Source organism: Molossus molossus, unplaced genomic scaffold (assembly GCF_014108415.1).
Source record: "Molossus molossus isolate mMolMol1 unplaced genomic scaffold, mMolMol1.p scaffold_m16_p_11, whole genome shotgun sequence".
NCBI lineage: Eukaryota > Metazoa > Chordata > Mammalia > Chiroptera > Molossidae > Molossus > Molossus molossus.
The window spans coordinates 47440539-47460478 of record NW_023425346.1 but is presented as its reverse complement, the minus strand read 5'-3'; the positions used below and the strand labels follow the sequence as shown (position 1 = coordinate 47460478).

Here is a 19940-nt window from a genome sequence, read left to right as displayed (position 1 = left end):
TAACTACTTAGGAATAAAACATACAAATAATTGACTCTGTGTTCTCTGTTTTTAATTCCTCCCAGAACTTGAAGAGTCCAGACAAAAATGCCCGTCTTGGTGGTACAGATTTGCACGCACATTCCTGATCTGGAACTGCTCTCCATTTTGGATAAAATTTAAAAAGCTTATGTATGTTATTGTAATGGATCCTTTTGTAGATCTTACGATTACCATTTGCATAGTTTTGAACACACTGTTTATGGCTATGGAGCATCACCCAATGACTGACGAATTCAAAAACGTGCTCACTGTGGGAAATTTGGTGAGTCACTTAAAGTCATTTTTTTTTTAAGTTACAAGGATACACAGCTAGATAATTATGCATGTTCAGAATTCCCAATTTGAATCATTGTACAGAGTCAAGTTTCTGGTGATAGATACTATTTTTTAAATAGTTTTGCAGTAGTGTTAATATCTACAAATAATATTTTCCTAAAGAGTCATCATTTTGGGAGCTGTTAGTGTTGTTTTCTTTTTCTGTCAGTGTGTTTCTTGATATTAATACTTTAAAATTTGATACTTTCTTACCCATTTTATAATAACATTGCAGCTTCCTTGAAAGCACATACCCACATATTTTCAGAAAACCTCTGAATGCTTATGTTGTTGTTGTTGAAAATATTGCAGATATCTCTCTCTTTCCCCCCATTAACTCCCTTCTCCCACCACCCTCCTGCTTTCTCCAACCTAATGTCTGAGTCTATTGGTTGTGCATACATGCATATAAGTTCTTTAGTTTATCTCTTCCCACCCCCCATCCCTCTGAGGTTTCTCAGTCTGTTCTCTATTTCCATGACTCTGGATTTATTTTGATTTGACAGCTTATTTTGTTCATGATATTCCATAAATAAGTGAGATCATATGGTACTTGTCTTTCTCTGACTGGCTTATTTCACTCAGCATAATATTCTCCAGGTCCCTCCATGTCATCTCAGAGGGTAAGAGATCTTTCTTCCTTACAGTTGTGTAGTATTCCATTGTGTAAATGTACCACAGCTTTTTTATCCACTCAACTACTGATGGTCACTTAGGTTGTTTCCAGATCTTAACTATTGTAAATAGCATCGCTATGAGCATTAAGGTGCATATATTCATTCTGATTGGTGTTTCAGGCTTCTTAGGATATATTCCTAGAAGTGGAATCACTGGGTCAAATGGCAATTCCATTTTTTTTAATTTTTTTATTTTTCATTTTCATTTGCCTGGAAAAGTTTTTTTCCATCCCTTCACTTTCATCCTGTATGAATCTTTTGTTGTGAGGTGGGTCTCTTGTACACAGTACATATATGGGTCATGTTTTCTATCCAATCAACTATCCTGTGTTTGTTGATTGAAGCATTTAAGCCATTTAGATTTAAGGTTATTAGTATAGGTACTTATTTATTGCCATTTCTATTCTTTAGCTTGTGTTTCTCTCTTTATTTCTTCTTTTTCTTACAACAATCTCTTTAGCTTTTCTTGCAGTGCTGGTTTGGTGGTAGTAATTTCTTTAGCCATTTTTTATCTGTGAAGCTCTTTATTTCCCTTTAATTGTGAATGATAGCCTTGCTGGATAGAGTAGTCTTAGATTCAGACCCTTGCTCTGCATTACTTTGTATACTTCATTTCACTCCCTTCTGGCCTCATTGTTTCTATTGAGAAATCAGCTGACAATCTAATAGGAGTTCCCTTGTAGGTGACTTTCTGTCTCTCTCTTGCTTCCTAGAATAATAATAATAGTACCTTGTTTATGAAATAATAATAATAATTCTTTATTTATAATATAATAATAATACTTTATTTATCATATTGTTGGAATAGGATTTAACACTTTCTACTTAATTTATTACCCTGGCATACAGTTAAGTACTCAACAAATTAAACTTATTGTTACTATCATCGTCATCATCATGCTTTCAATTGATCAGCAGAAACAAACCTTAATAACAAAAACACAGCTCAGCCTGTGTGTCTCAGTTGCTTGAGCATCCTCCTATGCACCAAGAGATCACTGGTTTGATTCTTGGTCAGGGCACATGCCCAGGTTGTGGGCTCTGTCCCCAGTAGGGGGTGTGCAGGAAGCAGTTGATTGATGGTTCTCTCATCAATGTTTTTCTCTCTTCTCCCTTACTCTCTCTAAAAAAAAAAAAAGCAAGAACACTAGGAACCAAAATGGTTAAAATGGTTGAACTGGACACAGGAGACATAAGGATAGGCAAGAGGGTGACCTGCAGGCTTCTGGAAGATATGGGATCTAATTAGAAAAGTTGATGCCAAAGTGATATTATAAATATGCAGTGTTGGTCATACTCTAACGTAACTAATGCCTTATTGCAAACTACAACAACAAAATGCTACTTTCTGACAATCTACATGAAGTAGACAGAGGTTTTATTTCATGACCAAAGGGTCCAAGCTTATGATTCTTCATAAATATGAATCATTCTGGATGCCGTAGTGAATATCTGTATCAGGTAATTCCACTTTTGCCATGGTTCTAAACCAAATGATCTTTAAAACCAAAGAGTGTTTCTGGGTCAGTCTTCTCTCCCAAACTGCTTACAAATTTTCGTAGCCAGAATGCTTGTACCCCATTTGCTCTCTGAATTAGCATTCTTCTTCCCTTTGACTCCTCTTTTAAAAAAGACAGGATTATCTAGTTTCTAATTGTTGGAGGTTCACATCGTGAAAAAAAGTACCTTTTTACTAAGTTGATTGTATCACTGTGAACACACAAAAGCATTCACTGTGTTTATCAATTACCACAGTCCCAAGTCTGAGTGCCCCTTGACTGTCTTCTTGATGCCGCATTATTTTAGGATTAACTCATGTGGTTATAGACCTAACCATTTCCCTTTGAAATTTCTTTGGTCAGTTTATTTGAGTCAAATTATACCTTGTTTATGAATTATTCATATATAAGTCTTTCACTATTGCCTTTTTAAGTGAGTTGTTTGATACCAGTGTCATGAATTAATTATACTTTGTGATGTACTTTTGTGTCAAAGCTTTGGAAGTCTTGCTTTAACAGCCCCTGTGTCAATTAAACACTTTTTCTCTTATATTGATAAATCTATAAAGAGTGAGTCAACATGTTCTTTGTTACTCTAAGAGTAATCAGACTAGAAAAAAAGACTGGTTGAAAATCTCAGTATCCAAGTTTTCTTTTTATTTTCTTCCAGAATAACTTATTGACCATATAAGTTTTGTTTTTCATAGAATATCTGTGTTAGTTGTCAAATGTTTTATTTATCTGGAATTTTAATATGCTCCTCTGAAGTGCTATTTAAGGATAATCAGAGCTGACAGAAGAGTTAGAGCTTTTTGCCCCTTCAATGCTTGTATTATAGCTGGAAGAATAATGATACCTTCTTGATAGTATTAAATGAGATAATAACATACATTTGTAAAGTATCTAGCACACTATCCAAGGAACAGTAAAGGCTAAACAAATAGTCTGTATCATCATTATGTTGATTCCATACCTTCTAATAATACCATAAAAAAAATTCTATTTTTCATTTAGGTCTTTACTGGGATTTTTGCAGCTGAAATGGTTTTAAAACTAATTGCCATGGATCCATATGAGTATTTCCAAGTAGGATGGAATATTTTTGACAGCATTATTGTGACTTTAAGTTTAGTGGAGCTTTTTCTATCAGATGTGGATGGATTGTCAGTTCTCCGATCATTCAGACTGGTAAATATCAACCAACCTTACATTATATGCTATATGTAAAAGGGTGTTTTCTTTGTTTGAGGTTTATTATTATGTAAAATTTTAGGAGGCTTGAATCAAAAGAAAAGATTAGGTCTGATATCTCAAAATAAACTTAATTCAATAGCAAATGAATTTAAAGAGCTCAAAGCTACATGAATACTTAACTTTAGGATCTTGAAGACATATTTAGTTGTATAAACTAGTATAATAGAAAATATTTCTTTACCCAGTAGGACAATGATTTATTCCCCAGAAAGAAGCTTATGGTTTACAGAATTTTAACCATTATAATATATTCATTACTTTGTGGATTTGATAATTAAAGATTAAATCATTTTTCCCAAAACAATTATTGTTAATAACAAAAATACAAAAAAAGTAAAAACTTTTTAAAGCATTTTTCTCTAACAGATTAGTCTTAATCCCTGTGCCCACATTAAAATTTTATAAAAGTATCAGAAAATTGAATTAAGGATAAATTATTAACTCTATATCTGAAATCATGTTGAGGCTTTTATAGAAATCCTGAACTAAAATTGCACATTTCCTTCAAAACATATTTGGTAATTATGTTGGAGCAAGTATAACAAAATAACAGAAATATTGTAAATAGATGAAAATTAAAAATACAAATAATCAATTTTGTGTTAGGTAATGACAATATGTCAGCACTTAAATTTTGGAATAAAATTCAAGATTGGAAACATGAAAACTTATCAGAATAATATCATGCTTTGTGTTTACCTTTAGCTCCGAGTTTTCAAATTGGCAAAGTCTTGGCCAACACTGAACATGCTGATCAAGATCATCGGTAACTCAGTGGGGGCCCTGGGAAACCTCACCTTGGTGTTGGCCATCATCGTCTTCATTTTTGCGGTGGTCGGCATGCAGCTCTTTGGTAAAAGCTACAAAGAATGTGTCTGCAAAATCAATTCAGATTGTGTACTCCCACGCTGGCACATGAATGACTTCTTCCACTCCTTCCTGATTGTGTTCCGCGTGCTGTGTGGAGAGTGGATAGAGACCATGTGGGACTGCATGGAGGTCGCTGGTCAAGGCATGTGCCTTATTGTTTACATGATGGTCATGGTCATTGGAAACCTCGTGGTATGTAATCAGATGTTCACACACTCAAAATTCTTCATAGAAAATTGTTGTGTGAGGATAAAACTAGTTATTTTAGAATTTAGGATAATTCGATCTAAAACTATTAATTATAACAGAACATTGATCATCTCAATAGAAGAATAACAAAAAGGACAATGAAATGTCTTAATTTTCTTGCCAGAAAACCCATATTTATATGTTTTACAAGGTTTTGCCAATGAAAGATGACAGAAGTATAATTCCCAAAGCTGATAACCAGCCATCATTGGATTACCAATGATGTAGAATTGAATCTGAAAGGAAAGAAACAAAAAATTATGTTTCACATATGGTCCTCTGTATATTATTGTGATATGCTAAACAGACCTCTCTCTCTCTTTTCTCTCATTTATTCCTTAAGTCATTTTGCTACCAATTAATTGAAATAATTAAAAGTTATAAGTTTTAGAGGGTAGTTTAGGAAAATTGAATATTAGTAAGTTCAAGTTTACATTAGGAAACTGGTAAAGAACATTAATCAGAATGACACTGAGTGAAATATATGTTATTAATATTTATTTCTCTGCATAATTTAAAAATGGATACATAGTATCAAATGGATTTCATCTTCATTTCTGATATCCAGCAGACTATGATAAAATATTAATGTCTTGTTATGATTTTTACTGGAATTAAAATAATTGTTGATATCTATTCTTAGTGAAGAAGTGACACAACAGAAGCCTATTAGTGAAATATGTGAAATCTTAAGAAAACCAAACACATAGAAATAGAAGCTGGGATGGTAGTTACCAGGGATTGCGGATGTGAGGTAGAAATAGGAGATTGTACAAAGTTCCAGTGATAAGATGAATAAGTCCTGGAAATCTAGTTTATAGAGTGTAATTATAGTTAATCATATATACTTGAAAGCTGCTGAGAGTAGAAGTTAAATGTTCTCAACAGACACACAAATAATCACATGATGGTGGTAGAGAGATATTCCCTAATGATATTGATTATATTAATATGTGGTAGATGTCTTTGGCCATTCTGTTACCTTTTTGTTGATATAAAACAATGTTTAAATGTAATTTATTTCAGCCCTCTGTGAGAATCCTTATTTTTTGCAATGTTGAATTCACCTGGACAGTACATCAGGGAGGAACAACAGAAAGGATTTTGTACACAAATGAGATTTTGCTTCAAGGATAACTGTCCTGACCTCTTTAAATCTCTTCTAGGGCCAAAATAATTGGCATTGAAGCCTCCCAGATCATAATGCCATCATCTCATTTGAATTGAGTTCTATGAGCAAGCCCTTTTCTCTGCTTTAAAAGCCTCATTAAGTTGCAAGCTGGCACAATTCTTGGACAGAATATTTTATTACAGGAAGGCTGCAAGTATGATATGTTCCATTTGTTGCAACAAGTAACATTTATCTTCTGGGAAAAGTGACTTGGCCTCCTTACTTCAGCACATTAGATAGTAGTCACAATTTTCTTGTTCTCCTGTTTCTCCCTGGTAACGTATATTAATTATAGGTAAACACTAGTGGGGCTTATTAGGTCCACGAGAATCTGACCAAGGGCCTCCTGCTGCAGGAATGAATTCCAGAATGACATAATGATAGTGGTAAAGGGAGTGTTCTCTTTGCTCCTTGTGCTAGTCCTTCATGGGTATGGCTGAACATCCAGAGTTCACAGGAGCTAGTATAGAGAGAGACTGATGAGGAGTCTTGCCTCCCCTCTACCCGTCACATGTCCTTATCTATGTGTGGAGAAGTGCAGGGATCTTCATTGCTGGTGTGGATTTTGACCTTCGTTTCACAAAAGTGTACTTATCTTCTCTTTAACTTCCTGTCTCCCTCTTTTTCCACCCCCACCCCCACCCTGATATAGGTCCTCAACCTATTTCTGGCTTTGTTATTGAGCTCATTCAGTTCAGACAATCTCACAGCGAGTGACGAGGAAACGGAGGCCAACAACCTGCAGATCGCAGTGGCCAGAATTAAGAAGGGAATAAATTATGTGAAACAGACCACACGTGAATTTATCCGAACAGCATTTTCCAGCAAACCGAAGACTTCCAAAGAGACAAGACAAGCGGAAGATCTCAACAGTAAAAAGGAAAACTATAACCGTACAGTTGCGGAAATGAGCAAAGATCACAATTTCCACAAGGAAAAAGATAAAAGCAGTGGTTTTGGAAGGATTGTGATGGATAAATACTTGCTGGAAGAAAGTGATTGTCAGTCATTTATTCATAATCTCAGCCTCACAGTGACTGTGCCCATTGCAACCGGGGAATCTGATTTGGAAAATATGAACACGGAAGAACTTAGCAGTGATTCAGATAGTGAATACAGCAAAGGGGTAAGACTGTTTTATACACATTGTGCTTCATATTATTAATTAGTAGGAAATGAATAAACACTTCAGATTGTTGTGTTATAAGTTCTCATATTGCATACTGATGGATAGTTTTTGTGTGTGTGAGTTTACAGAGTAGGTGAAGGTTCACCTGGTAAGGTTTTACTTAGTGGTTCTTAATAATTGATTTAATTTTAATTAGCTATATTCAAAAGCACCAGGTATCTTTAAATCTCACCTTCCTTCCCCCCCAGTTCATTATCAGTTATAAAGTTATATAGAGTTTTCTTTCACAGTGTCCTCTTCATCACCTTCCACTGCTACTCTTCATCACCTTGGCCTGTGAACTCACTGCTTCTTGCCTACACCATTCCAAGTAGAGTCCCTACTGGTGTCTGCCCCAATTTTTCCTGTACTCTAGTCTACTGATTTGATTACTTTTACTCAGGATCATTCCTAATCATGTCACTCCTTTGAAGTATCCTTAGTCCCCAAGTCTCCTGAATTATAACTGTAGGTAAAGTCTTCACATCATGGCCCCCACTAGCTTTGACCAACTGTCTGCTAGTGTTTGCCTGGAGCTCTTACACCTGGACAGGCCATTTCCTTCAGAGCTTCATACACTGCCTGAATGACTTTGCTTGGGATTTCCTTCTTCATTCAAAACCTATACACATCTTTAAAAACAGAGCCTTCAGCTTCCTCATTTGTAAAATTATTAGTCCTTGCATCATAGGGTTGGGTGAGGGTAAAATGAATGAACACATATAAAATGCTTAGAAAGTCCTAAGGATGCTCAAAAAGGGTGCTATTTCATCTTTCCTAATTTCTCCTCAAGCAGATGTGATTTCTCCTCATTTTGAACCCCACACAATATTATTCTTCCTCCTGGATTTATTATTTAGTCTTATATTTTAATTATTTTGAGAAATGATTATATGCATCAGAGTACTATAAATTCACTGAAAACAGAAATCTCCTATTGAAACATTTTAGTATACTCAATCCCCACACTGGGTTGCATATATTCAAAGTATTACTGAGCTATATTTTATTAATATGGAATATAATAATCATAAGTGATTTTTATGACAGAGCACTTAATGGCTTCTATTTAAACTTGCAAGGTATCACTTTAATATTTTCCCTTTCTTTGGATCACATTTGAAAGTAATTGATGGGTATTTACCGAATGCCTTCTATCTGCTTAACTCAATGTTAAATCTGACCTCCATGAATTTATACTGGATTTTAGAATAAAGATACACTGCTGTGTTTGTGTGTGTGTGTATGTGTGTGCGCACGCGCGTGTGCACATGTCCTGGTGATATGAACAGTACTAGGTACATAGTAATTGCTCAATACTTATTCAGGGAATAGACGATTAAATAAATTAGGAGTATATGTTTCTAAGTAGACAAGGAAATTATTGCCAAAGCAATAGACAAGGTAAGAAATAAAATATTTTAGTCTGGCCAGTGTAGCTCAGTGGATTGCATGTCCCCCATGGACTGAGAGGTCCCAGTTCGATTCCTGGTCGGGGCGCATGCTTGGATTGCAGGCTCAGTTCCCAGTAGGGAACGTGCAGGAGGCAGTGGATCAGTGTTTCTTTCTCACATCGATGTTTCTATCTCTCTCTCCCTTCCTCTCACTCTCTCAAAAAATTTTTTTAAAAAATCAATAAAAACATATTTCAAAAAGAAAGAAAAAATATTTTATTTTTAAAACCTTACATGGAAGAAGTAATATACCAAAATTCAAAAGGTGTGTGGGTTTTTTGGTGTTTACTACTGAATTCATCATCATCATCATCTAAAAGAAGATCAGATTTAAAAGTATGGACTTTGAGAGTTTGTGCTTCTTTATGGGAAATTTTCCATGACATTTCTCAAAGTGTCATCTTGAATACATTCCAACCTATCTGACTATACGCTGGACTTGAGAAATAATAAAAGCTCAAGATTTGCAGGTAGTTTGTTAGAGCTTAGAGATAATACTAAGTTGTCACCAACTATGAAACCCTGTGTCTATGGCTTCTCCCAAGTTTCCTGAGCGTGAAATGTTCCTAGCTACCACTTGGTTTTGGTTTTGTTCCTCAGTTTGAACCACTAAAAATGCCGATTTTCTTTCAAGTGTTTCTGTTACCCTTCCTTGCCAACTTCCCTGCCCTAATTCCCCCAATCTTCAACTCCCACTTGAGTTCCCAGATTTTTAAGCTGCTTATTCCCTCCTTTGTAACTTTTCCAACTTTTTATGCCTGAAATATCATTGAAACAGTGATTGCCACGTTCTTGAAGAACCTTGCCCAAGAGGCACATCTTGATGACCTAACAGAAAGGAATGCCTGATTCAATACATTTAGATTAAGTCTTAAACAGTACCTTAATGTATGTTTAGAATACTTGCCCTAAATCCTAGTTCTGATAAACTAACTCCATGATCTTGGGCAATTTCAAGCCCCCCTTTTTTGTTTCTTTATTTGCAAATTAAAATTGTAATGAAGATGAAATAGTTTATGTTAATAATAATTAGATGAGTGCCTGTTGGAGAGGACATGCCCAATTGACACTTACTGTGGGTATGAGACTGAGTAGTCACATACACACTGTCAGGAGCTATTTACTACTGATTAAAGTAGAGAGAGGTAGCGTGATGTAAATCAGTGGTTCACAATTTTAGTGTGTAAAGACACACAGGGAGCTTATAACAAATGACTCTTCTGGGACATGTTCACCAAAGAACAGGTTTACAATAAACATTAATTTGAGCAAAAAGGATCGAAATCCTGTAGGCACAGATTGGGGTAGTAATCCAAGTTGTGCTCTGAAGAGAACAAAGAAAGGCAGAGTTTATAAAGGAAAAACCACAAGTGCATTTCCCATTTTGGTCCTTCATTCAAATGAAGGATTGCTGGCTAGAGTAACTGGGATTGGTTACTTCCAATATGCAAGTGAGTTTGGCAGAAACTACCAGGAGGAAGTCAAGTCCAGGCAGCGTTGCTCTTCCTGGATGTTTATGGTTTTGCCTTAAGCTGAGTTTAACAAGAGGTTAGCAACTTAATAGCAGTTCTGAGAACTGATGCATGAGATACACACAGGTCCCACTTCCTCAGTGGCCTCCCAACTCTATTTTAAGTGACTTTCTTAACAATGCTTAATTCCATTTTATTTTCTCCATTATCAGCCACATCCTTTGAACTCTCCCTGCCTAAGTCATGATGCAACCTCAGCATCTTTATCTGCAGTGTTCCCAGTGGCCCCTGTGATGGATTGAGTTGTCAAGGGAAATGAACCTAGACTCACCCCCCGGCTTGTTTTGATCCAGGTTTCTGAGATATCGTTATCTCTATTCAGGGGCTGTGTAAGAACCTGCATTTTGAACAAAGGGAGAGAACATCTTTGACCTTTGATAACCCTCTCTTTCCCCCTCCACATCCAAAAAAAAAAAAAAAGCTATCTTTCATAGCCAAGTATCCAATTATTTCCCCAGTATATTCTGTGAAGACTTTTCCATCTTCTAGTACCAGCTCTCAGATAGGCAGATTTTTTGTCCTGACAGATAGTTAAATATACACTCCAGTCTGAAGAAAAATATTTTATAATACAGCATCTTACCAGAAAATGACCAAAGTGTGAGTTCAAATAAAGTGTCAAGTAAAATATCTTAAACAATTGTGAAGAAATTATTGGCAATAGAACATCCATATTTCCTGGAAGACGACGTTTGTCTCAGAATCGAGAAAGAAATGCTGTCATCTCGTGGGGACCCGTGAGAATAGATTCCTTTCCCTGCTGCTCGGAACACAGACGCTAGACCCACGGTCCCTCTCAGAATCAGCCTCTCCTGTGGCCAGTGTGGCCCTGTAAACACAGGGCACACATCAAAAACACAGTGCACAGCTTTGCACTATTAGCAGTGAAGCCCTTCGTTATTATGAGCTTTAACTGAAGCACGAAATGCACCCATTTATTCATTAAATATTTAGTGAGGTCTACTATGCTCCAGGCATTGTGCTAACAGTTGCTTAGGAAGAAAAATTCCTTCACCCAGCTGCAGTAATTTAATGTGATTGGCATCTGGCTTAACTAAATCCTTAGGAAGTGTAGTTCTTTTTTTTTTTTCTGATTGTGCCAAGCCTCAAACTTGAAAGCTCTAAAAAACTAAATTAATAATTAATTTTTAAAAACGAAGAACTCATTCTTAGAAGGTTAAGAGACATTCCCTTTGTTTGTAGCTATTAGAGATTACTTCCTTCTCTGCTTTAAAGATGAAAAACATCGAGCCATGTTGTGGAATTGTAACATTGATTTGGAAGTGTATGTAAATTTTAGAGAACAACATTAAAGGTACCCTATGTATTTCTCCAAATATTTAAAAATGTAAGAGCCTCCGGTAATGGTAAAGCACATGAAGTATACAGTGCTGACACCTACAGCTCAGAGAAGCTTCTTCACTGGCTGTGAATCTTACACCCAAGCCTCCTTGACTGCTCTTCTGACAAATGTATCCACTTCTCAACACCAGCTTAAGAGAATTTGCTCATTTTGTGTACTCAGCAGGGAGGAAAACATCCTGTGTAAAAATTTCCTCACAGAAAAACCCCCCATTCATTTCTTCTCAAGACAAATGCAGATACTTAACTTTACTTAATAGTTCTGTATTGTTTTGAAATATTGTTTCAAAGTCGTGATGGAGCTACCTGAGATCCTTGGAGAAAGGAGGTCAAAGAATGCTTCAAATTTTATATCATCAAACGTTCTTCCTTCAAAAGCGTCACTCAAAACACTGCAAACACACGAATGCCACATATTTTCCAAAAGGAAGCAAAGTCCATATAAGCCTTTCATTTACTTGATCACTGTGGGAGAAGAAATTGCAAAGGAGTACATCTCAGTACTTTTTCTAGAAATCATCAATAATCCCTTTTTGGCTCACACGTCCTGAGCACCTGCTTGTTACTGTGTACCTGCCAGACACCAGAAAGACATGGTGTCACCAGTGCTCATTCCTTCAGCGAATGTAGGCTGAAGGTCTTCTTTGTCTCTGGCACTGTCTTAAGCGCTATAGAGTAAAGCAAGATTATAATTAAACGTATAAAAAATTAAAATGGAGTTTTAGAATATTGTGGCAGGATACAGGATGGGGTAATGAATCTTGAAAATAAATAGGATTACTTCACAGAGGAGATGGCACTTGAAGTATGTTTTATAGTAAAAAGAGAATTTATCAGGCAGATCAGGAGAGGGAGGGATGGAGGGTGGGAGGGACGGAGGGTGGAAGGTAGGGAGGAAGGGAGAGGGGGAGAGAGAGAATGAGAATGGAAAAGAGGAAATGAGAGGAAGAGACAGAAACCTTTCTGGTGGAAGTAAAGAGGGCACTGGCAGGGGTGGAAGCATCCAGATGCAAAAAGGCCTATTAAATAAATGCAGGCGAGGATGGTCTGGTGGGAGGTATTAGGTCACAGAGGTAGGTTGGAGCCAGATATGGCTTGATGTACATGACAAAAAATTGAAATATGTTTATTTTTACTTAACACAAAGAGGAAGCTCTGAGGTCTTGTTTTGTGCTTTTAAAGAAAATGGCATTGAGGTGTAATAAAACTCAGCAGGAGAGAAAGGTGAGGATGGGAAGCTATTGCAACTCTCCAAAGGACAGCTGATGAGGGGTCCAGCGAAGAAAGAGGGAGGCAGCAGGTGGGGATAAACTCTGACATTTGCAAATTTAAATATAAGGGCTTCCTTAAGGCCTGGATGTATGAGTTGTGAGCTGTTTCAAAGGGTGTTTTATTTTCCTGGGGCTGCCATACCAAGTATCACAAGCTTAGTGGCTTTATGCAACAGAAACTTCTTCTCTGCCAGTTCTAGAGGCTAGAAGTCTGACTTGGAGGTGTCAGCGGGGCGAGTGCTCTCTCTGACGGTTCTGGGGAGGGTCCTTTCTTGCTTTTTCTCTAGCTTCTAGAGGTGGGCCTCAGTCCTTGGCCTTCCATGGCTTGTAGCTACTTCACTCTGATCTCTGCTTCTGTCGCCACGTGGCATTCTCCCTACGTGTCTGTGTCTTCTTATAAGGACACTAATTCTATTGCATTAGGGTCCACCCTAATGACCACATCTTAATGTGACTACATCTGCAAAATCCCTGTTTCCAAATAAGTTCATATTCGAGAGTACCAGGGTTAGGAGTTCAGTGGGGTGAAATTGACTTAAAACAAAAGGTTTGGCTTAGAAAACCAGATAGCTATTGATGCTATTAGAAAGATACAGGGGGCAGAGAAAATTTAGGGAGTAGGGAAGAAGCATTTTAATTTGTGTGTATCTTAATTGTTAGCAACTTGCAGGATGGCTGAGTGATGCTCAACAGTAGGTATTTGGAAACAGTCTTAAGAAGAGAAGTCAGAGTTGTAGACAGGTTGGAATTTTGTATGTTAACTTGTATTCACTGTGGGCTTACACAGAGAGTCAGTCTGAGGTCAGGGTCCCTGAGAAACCAACTCTGGGAGAAATCTTTGTGTAAGAGGCTTTGCCGGTAGTGTTCCCAGGAGCAACGTTGTAGGAAGTAAGGGGAACAGATGACTAGGTGGAGGGAAAGCTGCAGAGAGAGCTCCGTACTTACAGCAGAGGCCTTGGCCGATCCTCTGCGCATCTCTGGCTTTGGGATGGCGCTGTGGAGTCCTCCCAAACTGAAGCAAGGTTAGGCCTTTGTTCCCTGACAGCTGTTCACCGGGGGCAGGCTCTCCCTCCCCTCTTCTAGGGGTGTAACTTGGATGAGACAACGCCCTAAAAGAAGGAAGCCTCGAGGAGACCAAGGAGAAAATGCATACATTAGCCACTTTCACCTACACTTCGTAACTTTCCTCCTATAACAACCCTGAAAAGTGGATATTACTAATCTGTACCTACTGATGACTAACATGCTAAAAGATGACAAGATATGATGCTGGTTACTTACTGATGTTTCTGGGGTGTCCATTTGAATTTGAATGCCAAGCTTTAACCATCATAGAAAGTCAAGAGAGTGAATAGGAATTTAGGTATTTTTAATTATATCCCTGTAATGTTGCAATTCGGGATCACATTTTCTGTTATCGTGGTATTGTGCATTTGCTGATTCATGTTCAGTTTCTAATCCTCCTTAATGATAATTTATTAGGTTATAGTCTACTTCAATAATATAACATAGAGCAGAACAAGCACATTCCATATCAGAATAATAAGCCAGTCCATTGAGAATGCATTGAGTCAGGGATATGTCAGGTTGAAGGCCTGTGACAGGAGGTGGCACTTAAGCCAGAGCCTGAGGGATGGAGATGAACTCATTGGGTGAATGTGGTGGGGAAGGAAATCTCAGGCAGAGGAACACATTCATATTGTTCACCTGATTTGCTCATTCATTTATCCATCCACCCATTCATCTATCTATTCAGTATTCATTTTGAATAACATCATCTTTGGAGAAACTTCAGTGTGCTTACTTGTTATTAAATGCATTCATTTTATTGATTGTATAGATATTTTTAGTCATCTCGGTTAAATGTTTTATCCTTTTACTATATAATAATTTTAATTACATTGTTATCAGGTCTACTGCTTTAAATTGTTTATAGTTTTTTTTCTCTCAAAAAGGCAGTTGAAGGCAGTTTTGATTTATTTTCATTATTGCATTTTATAAAACAAAATACTTTATTTAGAAATACATTTGACTTAGTAAGATTTGGGGATTAGTTACAAGTATACCTTTGGGGGAAGCTAACATTTGATCCTATTCTTTATGTATAGATTCTTACAAAAACAAAACACTCCCATAGAATTTTACTTAGACCATTTATTTTTTGAAAATTGGTTCTAAATTATTTTTAAAATCTTTCATCTTTATTGAATTTGCTCATGTGTCTAAAAACAATAAAAATTTAGTTTGACATATCTAAATTAGCGTTTCTTTTTATTTTGACTAATTTGAAAACACGTTTCCTGTCATGCTGTTTGAAATATAAAAATTAAATAAATATGATAATGAAAAATAACTAAAAATGCTACTTTCAAAATATGCTTTTATAAACTACACTCTGACTCTCATCCCACTCCAATACTGAGACTCGCTTATGTTAAATCTTCTTATAAAGAGCAAACAATACAAAGGATTGTCTTAGTACATTATAGTTTTTAACTTCTTCTAAATAACAGAATTATATAACTGTTCATTTCATTATTTTTCAATCTATGTTAAAAGATATTTAATCTTAGTACTGTGTTTCAATTATATTGCTCCATATTGAGCATATGACAGGTATTGTGAAACATCACTCATTTCCATTTACAGGTGTGTGACCTTCAGTATTTTAAATCAATCGATTTAAAATCATCACGCTGTATTTCTAACCTTCGGTACCTAACCTTCTACTTCTCACAGGGGTAGAAACAAACTGGATCAATCAAGGAGGCAGCTCTGTGCTTTTAACCAGGCAGAGACATGTGTGACCACTTTTACACAGGTTACCTTAAAAAAAAAAATCATACTTGTATGATATTTTTTTCAGTGTCATGCATGCTCTTCAGCTACAAAATTGTTCTGCCTGACCCATTGCAAGGAAGTGGAAACATAGACATATGATTGTTCTATAGAAGGACTGACATCACAGCTTGTCTCTGGGGCAGTTCCATCATTTTTTGTTATGCTCTTGATGAGTTTCTTGACCTTTCGCTCATCTCCTTAGGTGATTTCAAATGCATGATCTATAGATTTTTTTTTTGATAGATTATAAAAGTAGTAAGATAACAAATGTAACAGAGGCCATTGAAGCAGCATTTAATTGGAAAGTCTCATCAACTTGCCTGATAATTTAAGCTGCATGTGTAGAGATACACATCACATTAAATTGTCACATGACTACTGTGAGAGTAAAGCTGTACTGTTCTCACCATAACAACCACAGCAACAATGCTAACTATGTGAGGTGAATGATGTATTAACTAACCTTACTGTGGTAGACATCTCCCAAAATACATACCCGTAGCAAGTCATCACCTTGTACACCTTAAACTTACACCGTGTTATATGTCAATCATAGCTGTGTAAAGCTGGAAAAAATTGTCATATTTAAGTTCAGTAAATTAAAACTATATGAAGAAACAGTTTTTGTGGGAGAAGTATTTTAGGCACAAACATAAAATCTTAGAAAAGAAAAGGACCATTCTAATGCTAGACCTGTATTTACAGATAAGGAAATGTCTCATCATACAAATAAGCCGCTTTCTAAATACACATCTAGAAAGTTGGGACAGAACCAAAGAACCCAGCTTCTAGGCCAAATTCAGTACATGTGAAATGATTTTAAGCACAGTGATAACTAGATTTCTATTTCTTTAATCAATTCAGTAATTAACATTTGGTTATTATTTGATCATATATAAAATGTATCAATAATTTACTAGGCTCCGCCTACAAAATGAGTTATAAGTGCTGGAAAGCTTAATTTGATTGGAAAAGCAATACTACTCATTGATGAGAATAAGTTTCTGATTATGTATAGGTTGTATAAGGAGATATGCAGAGTAGCCTCACGAAGATAAGAGGTTTAATTAACATATTATGAAGTGAACACAAAGTCTGTCAATAAGATATAACATACTTTCCCTAAAATTAGAAACATTAATATGAATGGCCTTATCTAATATTTTTAACAAGTGTAGAAAATACACCACCCAGATATAATATTTTGTTTTAATTTTACTGTATCTTATTGGATGACAGAACTCTAATAGTTCCTTGGGTGGCGGAGAGAAGTGTATGTTAATAAGAATTTTGCCCCGTTTTTATAATCCAGTTTATACTTTTAGTCCCTCTGTCATTGTTGGGATGTTTGTATTATTTTTCCATTGTGCAATGATGAAAGCAAAACTTTATCCTGAAATTGAGATGTTGTACAGATAATACTACTAGTTTCCAATTAAAAAAACAACATATTATTCTTCCAGTTTACTTGAAGTTAATTTTAAAGGTGCTCTTACATAAAATACATATTTTTCTAGTTCAACTTTATGTGATTTAGAGGCAATATTCTTAAACAAAAAACTTTTATTTCAGAATATAGTAAACCTCTTCTCTAGTACCTAAGAGATGCATACATAGACGATACTATCTATGTATGTACAGGTGAAACTCAATCTTTGAGAAAACTGTTTCCAGAAATATACATGTGTGTTTAATTTCTAAATTATTATTACTATTTACATTTCACCAAACTGCTGTTACAAAACATGGGGTACATGTTACCAAATGGTCATTCTCTGGATATTTCAGTTGTGCAGAATGACTTGAAATATATTACTCTTCTTTGGCAGAAGCTGCCTATATAAAGATTGAGAAAGATATATTTTATCATTTTATATTGCATTTTCAATACTAGAAATTCACATGTGTAAAAAAAAACTTGTAATTGTTTCATTCATTGGAATTTATCTTTTCTTGTCTTTCCTCATTTTGAGTAAGTTTAGAGGATAGCATTAATCATTCAATGTATAGGTAGGTTTTTTGTTTTTGTCATTCTGGTTTTTAAAAGTTATAAATAATATTTATTGAGCTTGAGTCTTAGAGTCTTAAAATGTTACCTCATGCTTTACTGCCATGTCTGCCTCTGTTCCGGTCCTTATTTGCTCATCGGTTGCAATTTTCTAGCAGGCCTCAGTAAAACTGTTAAATGTTTGCTTCTAAAGTTTTTAAGACTTTTTTTCTGATTTGATCCACTTATTCCAGCCACTTAAAAAGCAGTTCTGTGTTAGTGCACAGGGCCTTTGCATGCCGTTGCCAGTGGCTTTAAACTGCGAGAACTCGTTGATGAGGCTGCTTTTCTTTCTGTTGGAAAGAAGCTTCAGGATAATACTGTCGGATCTGCATGAGAAATCTCTAAGCAGTTCAACCTTCTTACATGAGCAAACTTTGCTATATTTCTGTTTGTTTGGTTGGTTGGTTCTGCCTTCAAGATCTTATCTATTAGTCACCTTAATTGTCATGTTATTGAATAGAAAGTGCCCTGGGTAGAGGATTCTGGGAAAACTAAGAACTCTTGGTGAAATCATTGGCTTTATTTATAAATTCCCTTATGGTGGTCAAGATTTGACCTCATTTGTTTTTCAACATCCAGTGCCATGCACCACGCTGACCCTGTGATGGAACTGTTTGTAGATTTCCTGCTGAATGAGCAGCTGTTTCCAAAAAGCCTATACAGTTTCTCTGGTAGCAAGAACACTAGGAAAGGAGAAAGTCCTCATTCTTAACCCTTTATTTGAAAGAGAGCTGGGCCCTGGCCAGTTTGGCTCAGCGGTTGAGCGTCAGCCTGTGGACTAGAGAGTCCTGGGTTCGGTTCCCGCTAGGGGCACGTACCACACACACACAAAAAAAAGTTGTCAGAAAGAGTGCTGAAATTATAGTTGCTTATAAATCTAATGTGAGCCAAGAGTTTATTGTGACTAGTAAATAGACTGATGATATTCTGCTAAATTTAGTAGCAATAAAGTGAAAATCTAGACTAACAGAGAGGAAAATAGTATTGAATTTTCGTTGATGAAGTTATCTGGAGCACTTTTTAACTTGGGACTTCTTTTTAAAACAATGTTATCTATTGGGGCATTACCTTTAAAAAATTTTTAAAGAACCTTGAGAAATTTCAAAGAGACCAGAAAAGGACTGGAGGAACCTTGAGGGGCTCAGAAATCCAAATCATGTATAGAAACAAACTATTACACTCAAGATGAAAAATGCAAGTAGTAATATCATAAGTAATCTATAGTATTTATTTGTCAATTACAGTTGACTGTCTATATTATTTTATGTTAGTTTCAGATGTACAGCATATAATTTATGAAGTGATTCCCCCATAAGTCTAGTACCCGCCTGGCACCATACATAGTTATTACAATATTATTGACTATATTCCCTATGCTATACTTTGGCAATCCCCAATTTTTAAAAGGCTAAAAAGATAATAAAAAATTATTTTTTAAGTCACAATATTTATTACTTACAAACCCCAGAAAGGGGGAGGGGAGAAGGTGTGGGAGTTGCAACACAGTGAGCTGGGGGAGAGGCAGCCCTCCATCCCGGGACAAGGGTGAACGGGATAGAAAGCAGGGTAGCAAGTCCTGTCACTTATAAAGTGGTTGGCGCAGATGTCACTGTCTCTTGCCCAACTCTAAGCAGTTATTTTAAAAAGTGTCCCTGGAAAATCAGAATGGACACTTGGAGCAGGACAATGAAGCTCCCGTCTTTATGTCAGTGTCCTGACTCCGGGCGTAGCAGCCTTGTCATGCTGTAACATGCCTAGACAGCAACTCCAAACAGCGTTTTCTCATCCACAGCCCTTCTCCTGCTAACCCACAGATGACAGGATCTGTGCATTTCCATAGAAGGCAAAAAAAAGGTGAGAGAAAAGCACATTTTGATTCTAAACCAGAAAACATTTAATATTCAAGTTCTTTCATGTTAGAGTGGTGAAGTTAGAAACACTGGACTCGTACACAAAGCAGAGCAGCTCTCTGTGTGGGATTCCTCGCTAAAGGTCCTTTGATCCTTTATTCTGAACTTTACACTATTTTGACTCCTTGATAATCCATGGCCCTTGTTATAGTTACCATTTGTAAAATTAGGCTATAAATGAAAAGATGGGTAGTAGAGATTTCAATTTTTTTAAAAAAGTCCTTCTCATCTGACCGGTGTGGCTCAGTGAATTGAGAGTTGTCCATCATGGACTG

The 19940-nt window shown here is 36.3% G+C and overlaps 1 protein-coding gene across 5 annotated transcripts in view; it reads left to right on the top strand.

Annotated features, from left to right (window-relative positions):
• The window catches only part of SCN9A (sodium voltage-gated channel alpha subunit 9), an 87022-nt gene that overhangs the window by 30901 nt on the left and 36181 nt on the right, over positions 1-19940 (top strand). For all 5 annotated transcript variants that reach the window (XM_036253709.1, XM_036253710.1, XM_036253707.1 and 2 more), the window contains 4 exons: positions 66-304; positions 3548-3721; positions 4493-4849; positions 6730-7203. In XM_036253709.1, the coding sequence (XP_036109602.1) occupies positions 66-304; positions 3548-3721; positions 4493-4849; positions 6730-7203 (1244 nt within the window). The remainder of the gene's footprint in view (positions 1-65; positions 305-3547; positions 3722-4492; positions 4850-6729; positions 7204-19940) is intronic.